Raw genomic sequence first — 20927 nt, forward strand, 5'->3', positions numbered from 1 at the left:
ATTATTATTATTATTATTATTATTATTATTATTATTATTATTATTATTATTTGTTCCTCTTTATCAGCCTTGTTATTCTAGAAACCCAAATTTAAGGGGCTAAGGGGAGGGGCAGACCCAGGAGGTTCTGCTGTACTCCCGCCGCCAGTGCATTCTGTCGCTGCTTCACCTCACCATTTCACCCTTGTTCATCTCTTACAGCAATATCATAGCTCATATGCCTTCTTAATTTCATTAAAAATACCCTCAATTTGATTTTTATGGCTTAAGGTACCTTAAATTTGACCGCCGATGCTATTACACTCCTTCGTACACATTTCACTTCTGCCACATGAAAAACATTTTGTTTTGCGTAAACATTTTATTCATTGTTTCGCACATGCGCTTTGTGAATGCTTAAGAAATGCGGTTTAGCTCCTTGAAATATTCTTTGTGCCTGAATTTCTTTTGTCAGTAGTGAAGCTGAGAGTTTTCACGAGTTTAATTTTTGGATAGTAATAATTTAAATTATTTTGAAATACGATGTGCTGAAAACTCTTTTATATTTTTCCTACTGGATATGGTGGTGACAGGTGTTGAACGTGTGTGGATGTTTAAATGTGAATAAACAGATAATGTGTTATGTTTACGAATACAGCTCTGGGAGTGGTATGAAAATGACATGTCAATTCATGAGTGGCATAATTACTAAAAATTATGGATGTGCGAGTACCCAATATTTTCGGATACGGTTCGAATCCACAATTACCCGAACCCGGAATCGTTGTACGTACATGGATTTGAACAGTATTACAGATATTCACAAAAGTTATAAATTAATTTAATTTGGCACAAAAATACTAGCAGTGAAAAATTAAATTAGACTACTATTGCGTAAGTATTTTTAATATGATGTATCAAAGAAAGATATGTAAATTAAATAATTAACACAGTGACATTAAAAGAATTTTGAGATTTCAAGAGCTTAAACTATAATTACGAATTTTGTCGTATAGCAAACTATAAACTAAAAACAATTACATACCTACAAGAAAAAAAGTCTTGGCTATTTATTGGGGAAAAAATTGTTTCGTTTGCTGAAACGTTTATAAAACTGAGATTTCCCTGTAGCGTGCAGTTCATTACGATTGAGTTGGAGAAAGGAATATGTTTTGGTTTTCATATTTTAAAGTGTTTATTATTAATTAAGTTTACATAATTATAAACATTTCAATCTCAGTGTAATAAATAATTACCAGTAGTTACAGTTAGAAAAAAGAGAACTCACATTATTTTTAATTTAATCAGTTATTTTTAATTAATCTGTGCTTAGTATTCAGAATCGGATTCATATCTCAAATATTGCCAGGGATTCGAATCGGATTCGAACCGAACTGAAAATCAAGGATTCGCACATCCCTACTAACCATTAAAGTAAATATTTATATTGAGTAACGAAAATGCTGATGGGAGACTGTGCTTGCTGGCTTTAAATAAATAAACAAGCTTGTGACCAATTTATATTTATAATCATGAAGGTTGATGACAACAAAAGTAATAATTATTTTAGAAATTATGTTCGAAGAACAGAACCAGGTAATTATCCTAGTCTATTGTTGAAAGTCCTCAGAAAAAGTAAGCTGTGACTAGCCAATTACACAAGAAAACAATAGGAGTTAGGATGTTTTTAAGTCCAACAATAGCCCGAGGAAGGTTTATGCAATGTTCACACCCCAGTGCAAAATGTATGTTGACAACAACAAAATTTATGTGACAAAAAAAAGTTCCAGATAGTTCTTCAGAGGTAGAGCACGTTCTTATCTTCGGACCACTGGGACACCATGGTGCATTCCAATTCTAGACGTTGGTTAGTTCTAAAGGAGCTGTGCCGAATGTCCGATGATTCCCAGGGGCAGAGAGAAAAAAAATAAGGAGCCGATGTACAACTCCAAACATGCACGCCCGGTCTCAGGCGTCCACGCCTTACCTTATGTCTGCGGTGTCAGATGTCTACCTCCGGTCCTCAACAGGATACTCTGGGCTGTGTGCTGGCCTCCCCGGACGATGTCACACGCAGTTCAGTCCGTAGAAAAAAAAAATCACAAAGTCCGTAACGCGGACGTCGCGGTAGACACGTGAGGCTCGCGGTGTGCAAAATTCCCAAACAGTTCAGGATAGTCGGCCAATAGTCAACTGCACAAACTGGTACAGGAACGACGGTCGTTTCGCGCGATATTCAGCGAAACGTAATACTGCGCCGCGCGGAGTGACGTGGTTCGACTCCCAGTGACTCCCTGAAACGTTTTATTTATTTTCCTAACCTAACTAATAACTAAGTGTATTTGGGAGAGGTCTGGGTAGGGAAGACTCTTAAGTGCGTCTCAGGCCGAAGCCTATACGCTCTAAGCATGCAGGTTATGAACCATGCAGGAGAGGAAACATGCATCATGTGCTATAGCCCGTCCCACTCTTAGATTGCAGTACACGGCTTATGGCGCGCGCTGTTGCCAAATCTTTAACACATTACGAATTTCAGGAGATGCGTGTCTTTGTAATTCGGATCGAACAAGAAGCATTTTAAGAAATCATATCGTAATTTATAATATTTTATACTATTACACATATAAAATTGTAATAATGCCACTTTTATGTAAATTTCAAATAAAAACTACCTATTGTAGACGAAAATTTCTTATAGTTTTCTTTTTTTGTTCTAAAAATCCCATATATATATATATATAGTCATGTCCAAAATGATAAATAAAATACGGTAATGGAAATTCTCGGTCGAGTAAGTTATGGGAAAAATCCGAACAATTGGTTCGAAATGGGGAAGATTTTTTGAAAAACAGAAAAATCGCAACAACTCTTATAATATGAATAATATCGAATCCGTTTTAACGTATGATAACTTGGTGTACCTAATGCCGAAAAATGTTTTCTAAATATACCATAGCCATATATATATATATATAGCCATAACTGCATGGGTTCGAAAAAAATTTTCACCGGACAAAAAAAACGTAACTGCCTTAGTAGACACCTTATAAAATCTGTTTAAATTGTTTGTAAATATCATAATTATTTTCCAAAACTTTGTCTAAAACAATGTTTGATAAGTTGCTAGGTGTTGAGAAGGATAGAAAAATTATTCAAAATTTTGTACCATGATCGCTATTAAATTCCTTGGTATTTATTTCATGCATTTTACATATTATGTTCAAGAATCGATTAAAATATTTTTGTTGACTAAGGAAGCCATGTATTTGAAATTGCTTGTAGGGCAGAACCCCACTTATCTAAACACACGACCCTGTTTTCTGTTACGACGGCAGCGCGCGCTCTTGTACTGATAAGACACATCTTTAACAGCTATTTCCACAGGAACTGTTGAAGAAATTGAGATGGAGCTGCTTTTAAAAACTAATTCAATTCATTGTAAACATTTTTCACGCTTTCGTCCCCCATCTATCTTTAATAAAAAAAAAATTTCCGCTGGTCAATTTTTTGATGTCAGTTTGTGAGAAAATGCATTTTAATATATTAAAAAAATTATTTAAGTGAAACCTGTACAGTTTTTGTCTTAAAATTTGTTCGGTGGCATCCTAAGGCATTAATTTACTAATAAAACAAATCTGAATGCACATGTAGGTTGTTTTTTTTTTATGTGAAACATATCGGAATACTTCAAAACAGTTCGCAGCGAATAAGTTATGTTTTTTAATTTTTTTGGGCACTTAAAATATTGTTAAGTATTCAAAATAAGCATTGCCTGATGCGTATTTCGATGCTATACAATATGAAAAAAAGCTTGGTCCAAAAATTAAAATTTTAAATTTCGTTTGATATTTGGCAACAACGCACGAAGAAACAAGGACAGTGCTAACGGCAATCGGCGTGTGTTAGAGAGAGAGAGAATGCGCCCATTTACTTCCACACTGCAATCTAAGAGTGGGATGCTCTATAGGAGGGGATTGGCCAGCCATGGCAACGTTTTAGCCATGACTAACTCTCCTCACTGACTATTCTAGGTTAAAAACTAGATAAGTTGGTCCCAGGTAAAACCTGCATAGACACATTGAAAACCCTAGGCAGTTACGTGCGGGATGCAAAATTTCATGCATTAATGACATGCGGGTTGGGCTACGGGAATAGATGGATGGCTCAGGAAGAAGAGTTGGAAGAGTAGAAAATATCTACTAAGCATCTCTGAGAAATCACCTACTCGCTGTCATATACTAATCTCAGATTCAGACCTGCAAAATTCGCGGTTTCGATGGCCTTCAGGATAGACTGCACATACACCTGTACACTCGGGCAAATAACGCAAGTTCATCATTGGCTGCCGACTTACAAGTCATCTCAGCTGGTTTGTCTGTGATTGGATCCTTCTTTGGTTGAGGGTTTATAACTGGTTGAGATTCGTCCAGATGAACAAGCCAATAGCAAAATTATCTAAGAGGTATATGTGTTTGAATTCTAGCCTATAACCGAATGAATCCGCGAATTTTGCAGGTCTCTACAGTAATCTGGGGTGCCAGTAACGGCGCCATTCATTGGCCGCTTCATACGTTCAGGCGGTAAACGAACCATAAAGGTTTTAAAACAATTTTCAAATAAAGTTTTTGCGCCTCTATAAAACTCCGAAAGTACTTGAATTTTAAAAAGTGATATTGCACTTTAACGTCTTTTTAGTTGTTTTCCAAAATAATGAATTCAAACAGTTTTGGCGACCATCAACGATCACACGACTGGCGGGCATGCGCCGTCACAAGTCTGTTCCTCCCCTCCCGCGCTTCATCCACACCGTTTCCCCTCTCTCAGTCCAAACGTAAATAAACTGGGAGCCTATTGTTGAAATGTCAACTACCGAAATTTAATTCATAGGACTCCAAACACTTAAATAAATATGTATGTGTACCGCTGTATCGGTACAATGAGTTAAAATAAAAATTTATTGAAGTGAAAACTTCTTTGCTGAGGGGTAAACAATTTTCAAGCGTTAGAAAAATTCTGATCGCATGAGGGGAATAGTTAAGTGCGTGGTGGGGAAAACTCTAGAGTATAGTGCGACAAGGAAAAAAAATCTGCGCAGATCTCACTGCCAGAAGACGGCCACATGATAAGCGTGTCAGGAAGTGGAGGGGGGTTAGTAATGGAGCCGCCGTCTGGCTGATAACACCTTCGCGCTTGGCTGTCTCGCAGTCCGTATTACACGAACCGATCTACGTAATGGCTTCTACGTCGGGATTTAAATCACGTATTAAATCCGGCACGCCAGTGCTGGGACAAGCTCGTGAGATTGTTTACAATGTTGCAACACATCTCAGTAAACAAAAACAGTTGTATAAATTGACGTTCAATGTCGCTGAAACAACAAGTGCAAAACTAAAGAGCAAAACCAGTTAAGCTTTTTCGACACCGACGGGTAAGAAAATAGAGCATAGGAAAATAATCGAAGTAGACGATTTTACATGCGGTGCTGTGCGGAGAAAAATTCACTAGGTTTATACAGCAAGGAAATTGGTTCCGACATTAAATAATTTGACTAAGGCTTAGCAAGAAGACAAGGTTTTGAACTGTAGCAGGGAATACTTGCGAAAGTTGTTGAATAGGTTAGGGTTTTGCTGGAAAAAGTGTCAATCGAAGAGAAAGATTTTGATTGAAAAGCCAGAAATAGCTGCTTGGAGAGGGCGCTATCTTGAACAAATGCGTGAGTTATGTGAGGCTGGCAGAACCGTAGTTTATGTTGACCGTTGACGAAACTTATGTTCATGCTACACACAGCATAAGTTCTTGTTGGCAGTCAGATACGGAAATAGGCGTCACAGAATCCATTGGGAAAGGTCCAAGATTAATTATTGTTCATGTGGGTGGAGAAGGCTTTGTTCCAAATGCTTTACTTATTTTTAGGTCAAAACAAAAATCTGGAGACTACCACGACGATATGAATTTTGAAAACTTTTCAATGTGGGTGAAAAGTAAATTACTGCCAAATTTACCTGAAAAATGTGTTGTAGTTCTGGACAACGCCAGTTATCATAATGCACAGCTAAACAAAAAAAAAACCTACAGAATCATCCTTAAAAAAAGACATCCAAAACTGGCTAGCAAAAAACAATATTTCATTCTCTCATTCTCAAGCGATACAGGCATTGAGGAAAGCAGCCTGTAGCATTGCACAATGAGGATTTGTTATATACATATATTTTTTTGGGTCATAAGAATATTGATTAAGAATAACTTTGATATGAAAGATAATAATTATTTAATATGTAGATGAGGATTGTTCAGATCTGTTAAGAATTGTTATTAATTACTTTGGTTAAATTTCATGGAAAGCCTTAAAATACTTATTTCATTGAGATACTTAATTAATAATTTGAGGGTTATCTCCAGTTCATAATAATTAATTTTGATATTTGATAATTAATGTCAGTAATTGTTTTGTTTAAAGCAGTATAGATTATAATTTTACAGGACATCATTTTTAAACAAATGTTTGTAATATGGTATGAATTTAAACGTTGTTTACTAAATTTTGAACATTGTATTTGAATTTTTTGGGTAATTTTATATTCTATTGGATATTGCTAGTGTAATATTTTGAGAATAGTCTGGAAGGTACATAAGGAAGAGCGGACAGGCGCGACACTCTGGCGCCAGAAAGTTATTTTTCACTTTGTAAATGCGTGTTCGGGAGATACGCGTCACGTTGTACGCACAGCTGTAGCAACCGTCTGGTAAGTTCTCTAGATGCTAACACTAGCCAGCCAATCAGGGCGAGCCCTGGCATGGAATGATGCGCCCATCCGATTTCCTTATATGGTCATGTTTTGGAATTCTGTGCGCTGATTGGTCAGTTGGCCCACGGGGTTGCCTCACTTGTTTTTCACCTTTACAAGGGAAGGTAATCTCGTCGACCAAATCACTTGTTGCTCGATCGTCGCCAAACTCGGTCGCGTCGTCGGCAAGTCGCAAGACAAATGGAATATTACTAAGAGATAATATTACTAAGAGATAATTTAACGCCTAGGGGCTGGGGCCAGGCCGTATTTTTTTAACTTAAGTTCTTGATTTTTCGGACAAATGTATTAGAAATTTAGGCCCTAGGCGTCGGCATCGGCCCGACTTCGTGGGATTACGGTCCGTGATCGACGGTACCTTGAGTTATGGAATTAACCAAGGGACATTACTAAGTTTTTTTTTCTTTGGCGAGTGACAAGACTCCTCGACCATCAGCGGCAAGATATATGGTGCTGTGGTGTGTATTTGGACTTCATAAAAATTTGTATAAGAAAAGACAAAAAACTGTGCAAGTAACGAATTTTTCTAACTAAATTCATTTGTAAAATTGTGTACTGAGGCCATGTAACGATGAGAAAAAACATTTTTTTTTAAAGAAATAAACAGAGATAATTTAATAAACTCTTTTATTTCCAAATAACGTAGAACCATCGTAATGAAAAATCCCTAAGGAACATTGTTTGTCTTTGTTTTGTTACGTTTCTCTGTGTGCTTAGCCGGGCAAAACATAACAACGTAACAAGCCTTTGTGATTTGGAATAGGTGAGTGTGTTAATTGTGGGCTAGCTTTTTTTCCTTGTCTACGAAGTGGTTATTTTCTATGCCAGTTTCAATGTTTTGAAGCAGTACTTACATTTAAAATGGTTTCTAAACCACTTCGGTGTAATCTTTGCACAAATATAATTTTTAACTTCCTACGCAATAAATTAGACTCGTGAATCTAAGTTTTTTTTAGCCATGCATTTGAATTAGCCTTTAAATTTATATATATATATATATATATATATATATATATATATATATATATATATATATATATATATATATTAAAAGTTTTAAATGTTTGTGATTTAAACGACGAGTCGATACATGAATCTTCAATCAAAACACCATCATAAAATTAAACATCAAAATGGGAAAAACACTAACAATAATGCTTTGCCATCAGGGACGTAGACTTTAATCTGGAAAACTAATTTAAAAATTCTGAGGCGCAATTTAGTTGCCACTGTGGTCAAATGATGAAATGAAATGAAATGCATAAGTACGCCGTTGGTGTTCATGTAAGACGGGCTCAGGCGTGAGGGGTTGGTTTGCCACCCCTCCTTTCACACCGTGGTAGGGGAAGTCTGTGGATACGCAGAGGAAAATCTGAGAACGCGATTGTTTTCGTTATCGCATAATAGGAGAGTTCGTCAGCGGTGATTCCACTCCAGTGCATGCACTAGCGGTCATGGGGAAAAGGGTAAGGAGGGGGTCGGGGTATATGTACTTAGGCCTGCTTGCACAGTCGTGACTTGAGGCAAAGTTTAGTATTCTTCAATTTGATTAACCTGCCAAGTTTTTGCTCGGACTTCACTTTGCCTGACTCTGCAAGCGGCCGTTATTGTAACGGCCTAAAGGGTTTCAGCAGGGGAGAGGTAGAAATGACGCAGCAGTGATGCTACAGAATTCTCATAATGCTGCTTGTGTTTTGTCTACTCCTCAGTTTTCATAACGGCTGACGATTGACACTGGATTATTTCTTTTATTTAAACTATTCACAATTTATTTACTCTTAGAAAAGAGTTATTGATTTTGTAATTAACTTAATAAGTGTCATTCATTTTTATGTGAATAGTGTATTTGAAAATGTAAATAATTTATCTCTATCTATACCTAATACTTCTGTCACGTGTGGACTCCATGCACACACTTTTTGATATTCATCTGTATCTGAAGTCATTAAAATATTTTAAGTGCTCCTTAAAAACTTCTTGATATTTATTTATGTTAAATGGTGCGAACTGCAAATGTTGGTGAGTCGTTAAACCCGAAGAGCGTTCAGTCATTAAGACAACAATGGAAGCGCTACTCACGATGCTCAAACATGTTTGGCAGCGTTTCCAGAAGATTGTTGAACATGACGCACGTCATGTTATTTGTGTCTGTTTACCTGTATTTGCACATTTAAATGTGGCCATGTGCAGACATTTATGCGACAATGTCATTAGTGTGGTCTAACGAACGTATTGTCGATATCACGTTGCGACATGTTGGCAACGACTGATCAATGATCCTGCAAAATTCGTGGATTCATTTCGTGATATGCTAAAATTCAAATAATTATACCTTAGCGCTGCTTCTACCACTGGTTCGCTGTTAATCTGGATTAATGAGGGCCAATTAGAGACCCTCACTCATAGAAGTGTCGAATCACAGACACTCAGTCGAGATGACTCACAAGTCAGCAGCCAATGAACAGGTGCCAATTTGCCCGAGTGTGTAGAGTGTAGTAGAGTCTTATCCTGGAGGTCGTTGAACCCGCAAATTTTGCAGGTCTCTACGTGATCATTTATGTATGGACAGTGCTTGCTGAGCAAAACTTTCGCTTTGTTGCTCGACGTGTCGGGGCGACATGTTGCGCTGCAATTATTGTTCACTAGTGAACAGATGGTTTGAGTAGAATCAGGGCCGGTTCAAGGTAAATTGGCGCCCTAGGCGAAAAACCTTAATTCCCCCCCCCCCCCCCCCCCCCACCCAACCCCCGGCCGGGATACCCCAAAAAAATTTTTCCTTGCCTCAAAATACATCACGTTAGCCTAAGATTTTGTCAACAATCAAATGTAAGCAGGCATGTATTTTTTTTTTTTACTTTTTTACTTATTACAAATTATAAACAGGTTACTGTGGACTTTAAATAATGACTTATATCAATATAGACATTCTAAACTGTTAAAAAATCCATTTTCATCTAGTTTCAATAATCGTTAAACATATTGTATCAGCTGTTGTGTGTCGTGCTGCGCCGCCCCCAGCTACATGGCGCCCTGGGCGGTTGCCTAGTTCGCCTGTATGGACGCGCCGGCCCTGAACATGTTGCGCGTCAATTGTGAACAGATGGTTTGAGTAGAATCTATCGTCCTGTTCCAGTCGTCCGCCACGAAGCACTTCACGCTGAAGCGCAAGCCCAAGTCGGCGGCGCTGCGCGCTGACCTCTTGCAGAAGTCTGTGGACGCGGCCAACAACCTCAAGAAGAACATAGCCCCCACGGTGCCCGTGCGGTCGCGCGGCATGCCGCGCAAGATGACGGACACCAGTGAGTTTCGTTCTCCGAAGTTAACCCATTTCGCGTGTCGTCCAGTGGCGTAGCAAGCAAATGGCAGGGATGGGCGCCGCGGTGACGGTTTCAAGTTACTGAACACCCCCCCCCCCCCCAGGTCCAAAACTAGGGGGGGGGGGGGGGGTCAAGCGGGGCATACGCCCCGGGCGCAAAGCTGTGGGGGGCGCCAAAATCGCTTGCATTGTAATTCCTACTACAACTGGTAACTGGTAAAAAGTTTTTGCATGGAAGTTACATTAGCACAGAAACTGTTACATGTAGGTATGGAAAATGCTTAAATAGCACCATTTTTTTCCGTGGGAGGGCCCCCGGACATCCGCTTTATTGGTGTGGTATGTGAAAAAAAAAGAGGGGGGGGGGGGACGCATGAATCCGTTCATGCCCCGGTTTTGCCAGAGACTCTAGTTGCGGCCCTGCCCCCCCCCCCCCCCCCCCCTCAATCCAAGAGGGGGCGCCATTTTCAATTCTGGCCAGTGGCACCAGTCACCTTAGCTACGTCACTGGTGTCATCGTAATTTCTCTGCGACCTCCCGCCTGCCACAGAGATGATCTGGGTTTGATTCCAGACAGGGTAGAGCGTTGGTTTTTTGATATTCACGAATAGGGCTGTGTGGTTCTGATTTTTATTGTTTCGGTGTAGTTTTACATTAAGAACCTTGGTTATCGGTTCCAGTTTTAATTCTTATGGAGCAAAAAAAAAATAATCTTAGTGCTACACTAAAATGATTGAAGTTAACTAGGTTATGGTTCGGTTTTTAAAAACAATTAAAAAATAAACATGTGAAAGAGGCTTACACTCTTTTCATTAACCCTAAAACGTTTGTTGTAGTGTTTTAAAACTAACCTTAAACAATGGAATATATAAGCAAATCGTTGCTGGAATAAAAATCCTGATGTCGAAGATCCATTCTAACTTTACGGTTCAGCATTTATTTTTCTACAGTTAAAATGTAATTAGTTCTTTATACTCTACAGTATTAACTTACTTTGTTTCGTTGGCATGGTTTGTTTATATTATAATTGGCTTTTCACATATGAACTGCTAGAAATCGTAACATTCTGATGGGCAAAAAAACAGTACCACTGAAATACGCCATATTGTTTAAACTGTGTTTGTGCCATTACAGTTTGTTTCATTATTATTTTTAATTTATTCTTTGTTAAAGCAATTAACACATGGAAAAATGAATTTATTCTTTGTTAAAGCAATTAACACATGGAAAAATGTATGTAGCAGCCAGTCACTATGAACTTCAGGAATTCTTTTTAATTATACTATGCTTTAACGAAGACAAAAATTAATAGAATGAAAGTATATTGTTGAAACTAAGATGGCATCCTTTCTGTTCCTATCACCCCCCAAATTCATTGTAATTTTACTCTATGACATACATTTTTCAAGCATCAGTATACCGCGAGACGTTGGTAACATTGAAAGAATGTGTTCTTTGCACCTTTGCAGCATGATGAAACACGTCGCTATCCGAGGTTAACAAAATGTACAAAAAATACCCAGAGCCAAAACTGATGATTGTAAAAGTCGTTCCGGGTCGGATATTTTAAATCACTTGAAACCAGAACCGGAAAATTTGTGCAACCGCACACACCTAGTAAAGAAACCTGGTGTACGTTGTGGGTTCTATTGCTGCTCCGTTCCTTTCAGACCTTTGCCCTCCTCCAATTACCTCAATTCGTTCAATTATTGGTGATTATGGGTCTGTGCTAGAAAAAACTCTCTTAGTGTACTAGAACTTCACACTTGAACTACCCGTTTGAAGGATAAAACAAAATATTTGTTTTAATCACTTGAAATATAAAATACTAAAAAAAAATTATATATTGTTGGCATTGGAAATGCCTATACAGATTTTCACTATTCTAATCAATATTAATTGAATTTTTGAAGTATTTAGTATTTTTGAGTATCCAGCACAAATGATTTATGCAGCACTAAAGTATTGCTTCACTAAGACTTGCTCCTCCTCTCCCATCAAACGCCCCACTCTTGAGAATTACACGTGCAACTACGCTCTCTTGAGTCGTCGCTTATGGGAATGGTTCAACCCTCCCCCCACCCCTCTACCTTTTCTATTTGAGTCCTGTCCATGTGTTGCATGCACCTCTGACGCATGTCCTTTGAGGTCAGCAGACCTACCCCCTCCCCTTCACACTGACCCTTCCCAGCCCTAATAGCCTCGTCATTTAGACATGTCTCCACACGTCCCCAGCCTCCTAATACCATTTTAAGTACCTTTGACCTCATAACTAGTGAAAAGTTTCAAACAGTTCAGGAATAAATAAAAATAATAATTTATTATATACTTATTTATTAACATAAAAATATACAACACATTACTATTCATTAAAATTAACATAACGTCAGTAGTTTTATCCAAAAAAATTGTCAGATTTATCAAATCCTTGCCACCTCAAAAACAAGCGATCATCTTCGCAACATATCACTTGCTGTACCAAATATTTGTTCAGGTACTTGGTAGAATCCTTCATGTTGGCTGTAAAGAAGTCTCACTTCAGAATTTTTTTTTTTTTTTAAATAAAGCAAAAATCTAGTGGCCTGGTCACCTGCCTTCTCCTCAAATAATAAGGTGAATGTTGCCATTGGCCAGGATTGATTTTCTCGGGCACTCCTGTTTACCCCCACCTATTTGAATTTTTTTTTTCCATTCAAATTGAATATCCTAATATTTCTGAATATTTAATATGTTTATAATCAAATTTTTACATACAGTGAATTTTTTTTTCCCACACTTCACAGGAGTCTAATAAAATTGTATCCAAAATACAGTAAAATCAAAAGTAGAGTAACCATAACGAAGAAGTGCCGAGCGGTCATTGTCCAAGCACCGGGCCGAGCAGGCCGTGGTTGGGCGATGGCTCAGTGTTTTCTCCTTTCTGGATGTACAGTTTCATTTTTTTTTTGTGTTCTGTTGTGCTGAAAATACTGTGATTTTTATATGAATATGAAAAAACGGGTAATACGTGGAACATTGCGTATGAATTACTTTGTGACCTGCTACCAACCTGTATGTTCGCTCATCACCTGATTTTGAGCTAGCCGGAGGTGGCGAGTGGTAACAGGTTGTATTCGTAAATTCGCTCAGTTCTGTCACTGTGTCTTGTGTTTGGTCGCAGCGCCGCTGAAGGGCATCCCCAGCCGCCCGCTGGGCGGGGGGTTCAAGTCGTCGGCGCCGGGCGGCCCCGGGGCCCGGCCCCCGCTCTCGCGGGGCCCCGCCGGCCGCAAGGACGGCGGCATCAAGCTTCTGGACATAGCGGAGCAGCCGCTCGGCTATGCCCAGGCCAAGAAGAGGAAGCGCATGCAGGGTGAGTGTCTCTCTTTCGCTCATTGTGGTGTCTGCTCATTTGTTTTAGTAGCTAAATAATACCACATCCTGTGTTCCAAGTACAGGCTATGTCACAATCGGAAAACCCGTATTAGATATAAGGCTGTTTCCGAATGAGCATAACGTACGTATCCCTCAACATGCAGCCACAATGGAAAGGTCTCAATTTCTAAAGGATGGATTATAAACCAATACTTTCACTGCTAGCACCACCTGTTGACTGTTGATTGTACCAATGTGCACGCAGACTGTTGAGATCTATGAACATTAATCAAAACATAAACCACCATTGGTAAATAGAATAAAAAATTTAATGTAGTGTGGATGTTGCGAGTGTGGGTTGCAGTACAGAGACAAAGACACCCTCCGTTGTCAGATCGACGTTACCCGCCTCGGTTTACTTAAAATTTTTATTCCATACTAGCTGATGCCCGGAATGTGTTACGATGCCTCTTTCCATTTTTTTTCTTCCTCTTATTTACTTATCTATGTATAGTAAAACTCGCTTAAGACGTTCCCGCGTAACACGTTTTCCCGTTTATTAAGTTCAAAAAATTATTCCCTTGATCACTTCCATACATCCCTATGTTAATATTTCCCTTTCATAACGTTTGTCTTTATATATGCTTACCGCATATAACGTTCAGCGTTTGTGGGGAAAAAAAAAATAATATTGTTTATCTTTAAGCTTTTAAACAATTTTTAAGGTTAATTTTAAAAATTGACATATTTCCAAACGTTTAATACCGTATTGGTCCGAATCATGGTCCGAATATAAGGCAGTTATTTTTACATAAACGAGAGATGCGAAAATTGGACGTTGCCTTATTTTCGTACCCGAGACGTCAGCACCGGAAACATTAGTTCCAAGCCGAACGCTACAGTAGAAACATTGTTAAAATGTTCACGATTTTTTATATTAACTAAAACTTTGTTACCTCACACGGGGAAAGCGATAAATCCACCCAATATTGCAGTCATTCACAATTGTTTAAAGTTGAAAATTAAAATATTTGTTCTTCAGTAAAAATGTGAATGTTGAATCATCTTAAAATGGCAATATTTTATAATTCATATTTTTACTCTGTGTACAATCGCGTATTAACATTTACGGTAATTTATTTTCAGATTTTTAACGGAAATATTTGTTCTAAATACCACAGCTATTTTCGGAACGATTGTTTACGTTTACAAACAGAAAATGTTAAGAACATTTCTAATGTAAAGTTTTGTTTATTATGTTAGTAAATGCACATGTAAAGCACAAGTAGGAGAATAATTTGTGATAGTGAAAAGAGTAACTAGGGTGTTTGAAGGTACCTACATTCTTATGTGAAAGTTTGATTTTCAATTTTTTTTTATATTTGAATAGCTAAATAAATATGACAAAAGTATGTATTAGTTTCATTATTATACATTAGTTTCAAGTTATGGTCACGTTTAATTTTGTTACATAGGTACCTAAAACAGTTCAAAGTCAAAATTTCAAGTTTGCTACATTGTATCGTTCACAGTTCCATCAATTTTTTGGTTTTTACATCAATTTAGTCTTCCAAAGTGTTTTCCTTGGTTCGCAATGTTATATATTATGCCAAATCAATTTTAATTAAAGCACGAGTAATCTATCAAATGAATTTCAAAGTCTGTTTCAACAATAAATAAACAAAGATATACTAAATTTAATTAAGAATTGGAAGGTGAGCAAAATGCTCACATGCGACCAATCGTGTAATTATTGTTGTAGCGACCAATGGCGGGTTAATATGGTACTATAGTGATATGTTAAGTTTTTATTCAGAACGGGCTGTTACCAAATGCTCTAGAACAATGGACTTGGTGTGGGATGCATTAGAAAGAGACAGGTATATGAGACCTATGAGTGTGAGATAGAAACGGTGATTCCCCACCGAGACAGAGACAAACAATATCTCTTCGGAGCGTGGGAAACTAAGGTCAGACGTTTTTGATAATACCGACTTGCTTTCAAAAATTTTGTAACTTCCTGTACACTGAAACGAGACGTTAAGAAGGGACGGAGAATGGGAAGGCCCTGTCTATATGTATGGAAAATGGTTTTCAGTGCTTATGTTGTGTACTGTTATTGGCTTGTGATTTGAATTGTGTGTGAGAGAGCATGTGATTGGTCGGTGAGGTCATGTGACTTCTTCCTGCGTGATGAAGAAGGTGGCATGACTTCACCAGTCGTCTGTCGATCGCTGTAACAGGAAGGTGAGTTCGGTGGCTTCTCACCAGATATGTAGGAATTTTGAGGCGGATAAATTTAACGTCGGTAGCTAGAGTCATGCTGAAGAGAGTAAATTAATCATTTGTTGGTTTGGAACTTTTTGGACACTTTTAATTAGAAATTGCGGCTGCCGACGTCGGCGTCTGGCTCATGGCGAAATTCGTTTTCGCTGGGTGCGGCCATGTTTGAGGCCACACTAATTTCGTGTACTTACAGTAAAATGTTACTGAAGGACTTAACCTACGTTATTTTTCGTTAATTCTCATCACCCGAGCTGCGAGCAATTCTCGACAGGCGGATGTACGAGTTGAATGAGTGAGAAAAATTTTGAAAGTGATTGGATTCGTCTGTGCAGCATTCTACTTTGAAAAATAAAACAAAAACTACAATTGGCGCTTAGCATCTCTTTTTTAAAAATTTTTTATATAACGAACCGTTATAACTTTTTAAATAAACATACGTTCTTTCTTGAATGGGTTTTTTGTTATTATGAATAACTACCTAACAAAAAAAAAATTTTCTCGCATAAACATTGCACCCCATACTTTTCAAACTTGATTTCAGTATAAAATGTGCGATGATCATGCGATAAAAACACTGTATAACTTTTCACGAAAACAGGCGAATAGCACGGGTCCTACCCACCCGCCAATGTTCAGTGAGCCGTTGGGTGATGACTAGAGACCGGAAAAATTCGCGAATTTGTTTCGCGACAGGCTGAAACACGAATCGTCATACCTCAGTGCTGCTTCTGCTATTGGCTCGCAACTCACCTGGACGACTCTGGGCCGATAAGAAACACCCGCACCGAAGCTTTTATCGAATCATGGCCGCTACGCTGGGACGTCTCTCACGAGACAGCAGCCAATGGGCGGGTGGGATTTGACCGGAGTGTCCGTAGAACTGTGGAGTTCATCCTACTACAGGTCGTTGAACCCGTGAATTTTTCCGGTCCCTGGTGATGACGAATGACGGTGTGCTTGTTTGATTTTGGTTCGTGCTTGCGTGAAGGAGTTAAGTGTTGTAGTTTACGAGAGGGTGTGGACCACGGCACGTGTGTGTGTGTGTGTGCGTGTGCGTGCAGAGATGGAGGAGACGAAGAGGGCGTCGGAGGCGGCGGCCGCAGCGCAGCAGCAAGGACAGGCGGCCGGCGCGGGGGGAGCGGCCCAGGGCACCCCGGACTACGCGGCGGGGCTGACCGCCATGAACCCCCCCACCCCGGCGCCCGCCACCCCCTCCTACACCCCGGCCCCTGCCGCCGTCGCTACCCCCGCCCCTGCAGGTGGGTGTCTGCTGTTCTCCTCTGTTTCAGGCAGGGGCGCAACAACAGGGGGGAGGAAGGGTATTTTGCCCCCCCTCTGAAACCTTGAAGTGGGGGCAAACGGGGGCAAAGAAAGTGCTGTGTAATCAATTTTTAGATAATAAAACTGCTTAAATAGCACCATTTTTCCACCTTTAAATACAAATTTTCCCGGGGACCATCCGCTTCAATAGTGGGGGGATCGATGATTTTATATATAAAAAGGTATATTCCCCTCTCCCCCCTTCCTTTTGGAAATTTAGTTGTTGCGCGCCCCTGCATTTCAGGGAGTCTCCAAAAAATGCTGACACGACCAGTGGCGGATCCAGAGGTTCACTCTAGGATTTCAGATCAGCCAGAGGAAAAAATATGTCTTAAAATTACTAAATTTTGTATTTAATCTACTCACACTACACACAACATCCAACCACCAGATTTTTTAATTCTACAAGAAAATTCATTAATTATATTAAAATAATTTGGTTTCAGGAACAATAATTTTTTCAGCAATATTAATGTAGCAGACAACTGGTTTTTTTTTTTTTGTGGGGGGGGGGGGGTGCACTTGCCCCTGGTGCCCCCCCTTGGACACAACTGACTTTTATTTATAAACGGAAGCCTAAACACCAATTTACATATTTCTAATTTCAAAAATGACAAACTTATTAACAAAAGGTAATAAGAAGGCCCACGAATCACAAAGCAAAATCAATTGCTTCATTTCTCCTAGCCAAGAAGTCAAATATAAATAAAAACCTATCAAAAGAAGCAGTTTTATTTAGACTACTTACAACAAATTATGCATAAAATTGAAGGTAAACTAACCTAGTTTTACGTATAAATGTTTAATTAATTAATTTGTTTGTTTGTTGTAACATGCCCACCGACAGACATTAAGTCTTTTAAGGTGGGCACGACACATGTGGGCAATTGCAAGGTTATCACTGCAATTGTATGGCCTCCCATCCCCGTCAGCACCTATAGCAGGGCGGACAGCCGCACATGGCCGACACATGTGGATGAGAGAGTGTAACACATCAGCAGTGATAACAACAAGTTCAAACAACCACCAGTACAGCAAATACAGACAGCACGGATGACAAGAATTAACATGTGAAACAACAAATATAAACTAAAGGATTATACAAATAACAGGCAAATGTACAATTTACAGAGACGTTAGACAATTAATTTTTGAAGTGATGTAGAATGCAAAATATCAAAATATTAAAATTAACTTACAACAATGCAACATCGTGAGGATAACAAATAATCATTTTTCAGAAAGGTATACCCAAAATACGAGAGTTTATAGATTGTTGGCTTTCATGTTAAGTTTATTATAATTCGTAATGAGTCTGCAAGTAAAATTGTTACTGTTACAAAAGTACATAATGAATAAAATAGGCGAGAATTAAATTGAGGTATTCTTAGGCCAGAATTATAAGAATTATGAACAAACAGCGAGTCCAAATAGGCACTGGGGTCTGCAATGGGAGTTAGAGTAGGATGAGGAAAATCTGTTTGAATAATAAAGTGAGTCAATTTATTTTGTATACTTTCTATTTTTTTCAATGTCAGTCTTTTTGATGTCTTTCTAGATAACTGAAAAATATTCTAAATCTGATTAATGCCAATAATAGTGAGATGATTGAATCTGAGTTGGTAGCTTAATAAGTAATGCATTTTATAAGAGCAAGCATTCTTCTTGAAGTAAAGTATAAATAATCAACATGCTTGTGGAAGTACAATTTTGAATTGAGAACGATACCAAGATCTTTCACCAAGAAAGATTAGGAGATTAGGGTGTTATTTAATTTATAGTTTCAGTCTATAGGATTGTATTTTCTTGTGAAAGATATTAACTTTGTTTTGTTACTGTTCAGAGTACGTAACCAAATTTTAAAGACACCATTTTTATATTTTGATAATATCTTTTTTCAGAAGTGAGCAATCATTAACTATGGTTATTATTTTATAGATTTTCAGATCATCTGAAAATTTACAAAAAATTGTCTATAAAAACAGTTTAACAACAACTACTTAACAACAAATCATACATAAAATTAAAGGTAAACTAACCTAGTTTTACTTACAAATGTTCAATATGTTGTAACATAAAATAATTCCTGCCCTCTACTACTAATAATTTAACTGAGAACGTGTTATGTTGCTAATCTTTTCTTTGGGTTTCATAATAAGGATGTCTTTAATTTTGGTTGTGTGCTACTACTTCGGCTGAAAACTCGTAAACTATGAAAACTACAGAGATAAGTAATTTTGTCCTAGTAGAGCAGAGTTTACTTGTGGTACTTACGTTTGACACATCCTGGTTAACATGTGCACTGAGGACGAGTATTGGTGTGGAGCATCAAATTGAAGTCGGTGATAGCTGTAACTCCGAAAGTAATTGACTGATTTTGAGTGATTTAAACTTTAAGTTGTGCGTGAGTGAGCACCGAGTGGTGCTAGTTGAAGGGCATAACTATAAAGTTACTAGCTTTAGTTTTGGAGCCATTAATCGCAAAATGCCTAAGCGAAAACAGGTTATGTTGGAGAAAGGAAAGAAAACAAGCGAAATCGCTTGTTGAGCAGAAGCAACTAAAAATGTTGAGAAGTGTTGTAGTTATGGAACGAGGCAGACAGTAGCCGAGAGAAATGAGCCAGTGGGGCAAAACGAGCCCCGAACGAGGCGTGAAATCTGCGCTCGAGTGAGCCTCGGCTGTCCGCCTCGCGAGAAGCGACGGGGAATGCAGAAAATGGTTTTGGTAATGGGCGTGGATGTGCTCTCTGATGATTCTGATGTTTATGTGGAGTCAGGTTTTGTTTTCAGTGTTTTTTGGTGTCACAATTTTTCTGGCGTGGCCGCCCGGCCGTCAAGTAAGACGTTCATCGAATCCAGGTCAAAGAAATAGAGCAACATCAATTTGGTTGAATTATTATACTTATTTTCATACGAAACCCCTGGTAGCTTTAGTCCAAAATACAGCCTACCCAGACTGTCTACCTAGAAAGACTTTTATAGCTTTCTTGCTCAAAAAAAATTGACATGTAACTGCGAATAGTAGATATTTTCACATTTTGTTTAATTTTTCTTGCTTTATATGAAATGAGGGCGTTAAAATGTTTAAAGAAAATTTTTCTTTAAGAGCATTGTGAGAAAGTTCTCAAAGTGGTTTGCTAAGTGTTTATGGACACCATGTCGGAGATCTAGGTTTTTTAAGTGTGTTTTTTTTCCTGCGTTGCAGTCGCGGCAGTGGCGCCAACCCCGCAGCCCAGCGAGCCGGCGACCAGCCAGGCGGTGGAAGCCCCCGCGACGACGGCCCCCAGCTACGTGCCGCTCGTCGTCACCGCCACCATCCAGGTAGCCCCCAGCCGGCCAGAGTTCCTATCTCGCAGGAGACGTCCAGCGTTGGCGCATAGTCACGGAAATGGCAGTTGTTTCGACTGTGGACTGATGACACCGTCTTCCTGACGGAACGACTTAACCGCGGCGGCGCGAGATAACAAAGACTGACTAGTTGCCTGCACTGCCAGCTAGTGGCGAGGGGAGTTAAACACAGTCTTGATACAAGGAATGTCTCAAAAGTCCCAGCATATTTACTCAAAATTTAAAAACATAACAAGTCCAATCATTCACAAGTCCAAACAGCAGTAAAAACCTGGGACTTCCTGTATCGGCTCGATGATTTTCCGACCCCCTTTCTGATCGCCTTAGAACCTGAAAATATTGCTTGACCACTGGTTTAACAGTTAATAACAACTTAACTCAAATGAAGTATTGTAGTTATTATAAGATTAGGTACCCCCCGTGGTTTGCAATTTAATCAGCACATTTAAATGTAAGTAGAAACCATGTGGAAATAATCTTTTTAAATGGTTTTAGCTTTTCAGCATGAAAATCACCATGTT

At 38.8% G+C, this 20927-nt stretch overlaps 1 protein-coding gene across 1 annotated transcript in view; it reads left to right on the forward strand.

Annotated features, from left to right (window-relative positions):
- The window catches only part of LOC134540993 (negative elongation factor A), a 49977-nt gene that overhangs the window by 17788 nt on the left and 11262 nt on the right, over positions 1-20927 (forward strand). Inside the window, exons 4-7 of the mRNA XM_063384103.1 lie at positions 9919-10084; positions 13262-13450; positions 16800-16997; positions 20264-20379. Coding sequence (XP_063240173.1) covers positions 9919-10084; positions 13262-13450; positions 16800-16997; positions 20264-20379 — 669 coding nt within the window. The remainder of the gene's footprint in view (positions 1-9918; positions 10085-13261; positions 13451-16799; positions 16998-20263; positions 20380-20927) is intronic.

Source organism: Bacillus rossius, chromosome 17 (genome assembly GCF_032445375.1).
Source record: "Bacillus rossius redtenbacheri isolate Brsri chromosome 17, Brsri_v3, whole genome shotgun sequence".
Taxonomy (NCBI): domain Eukaryota; kingdom Metazoa; phylum Arthropoda; class Insecta; order Phasmatodea; family Bacillidae; genus Bacillus; species Bacillus rossius.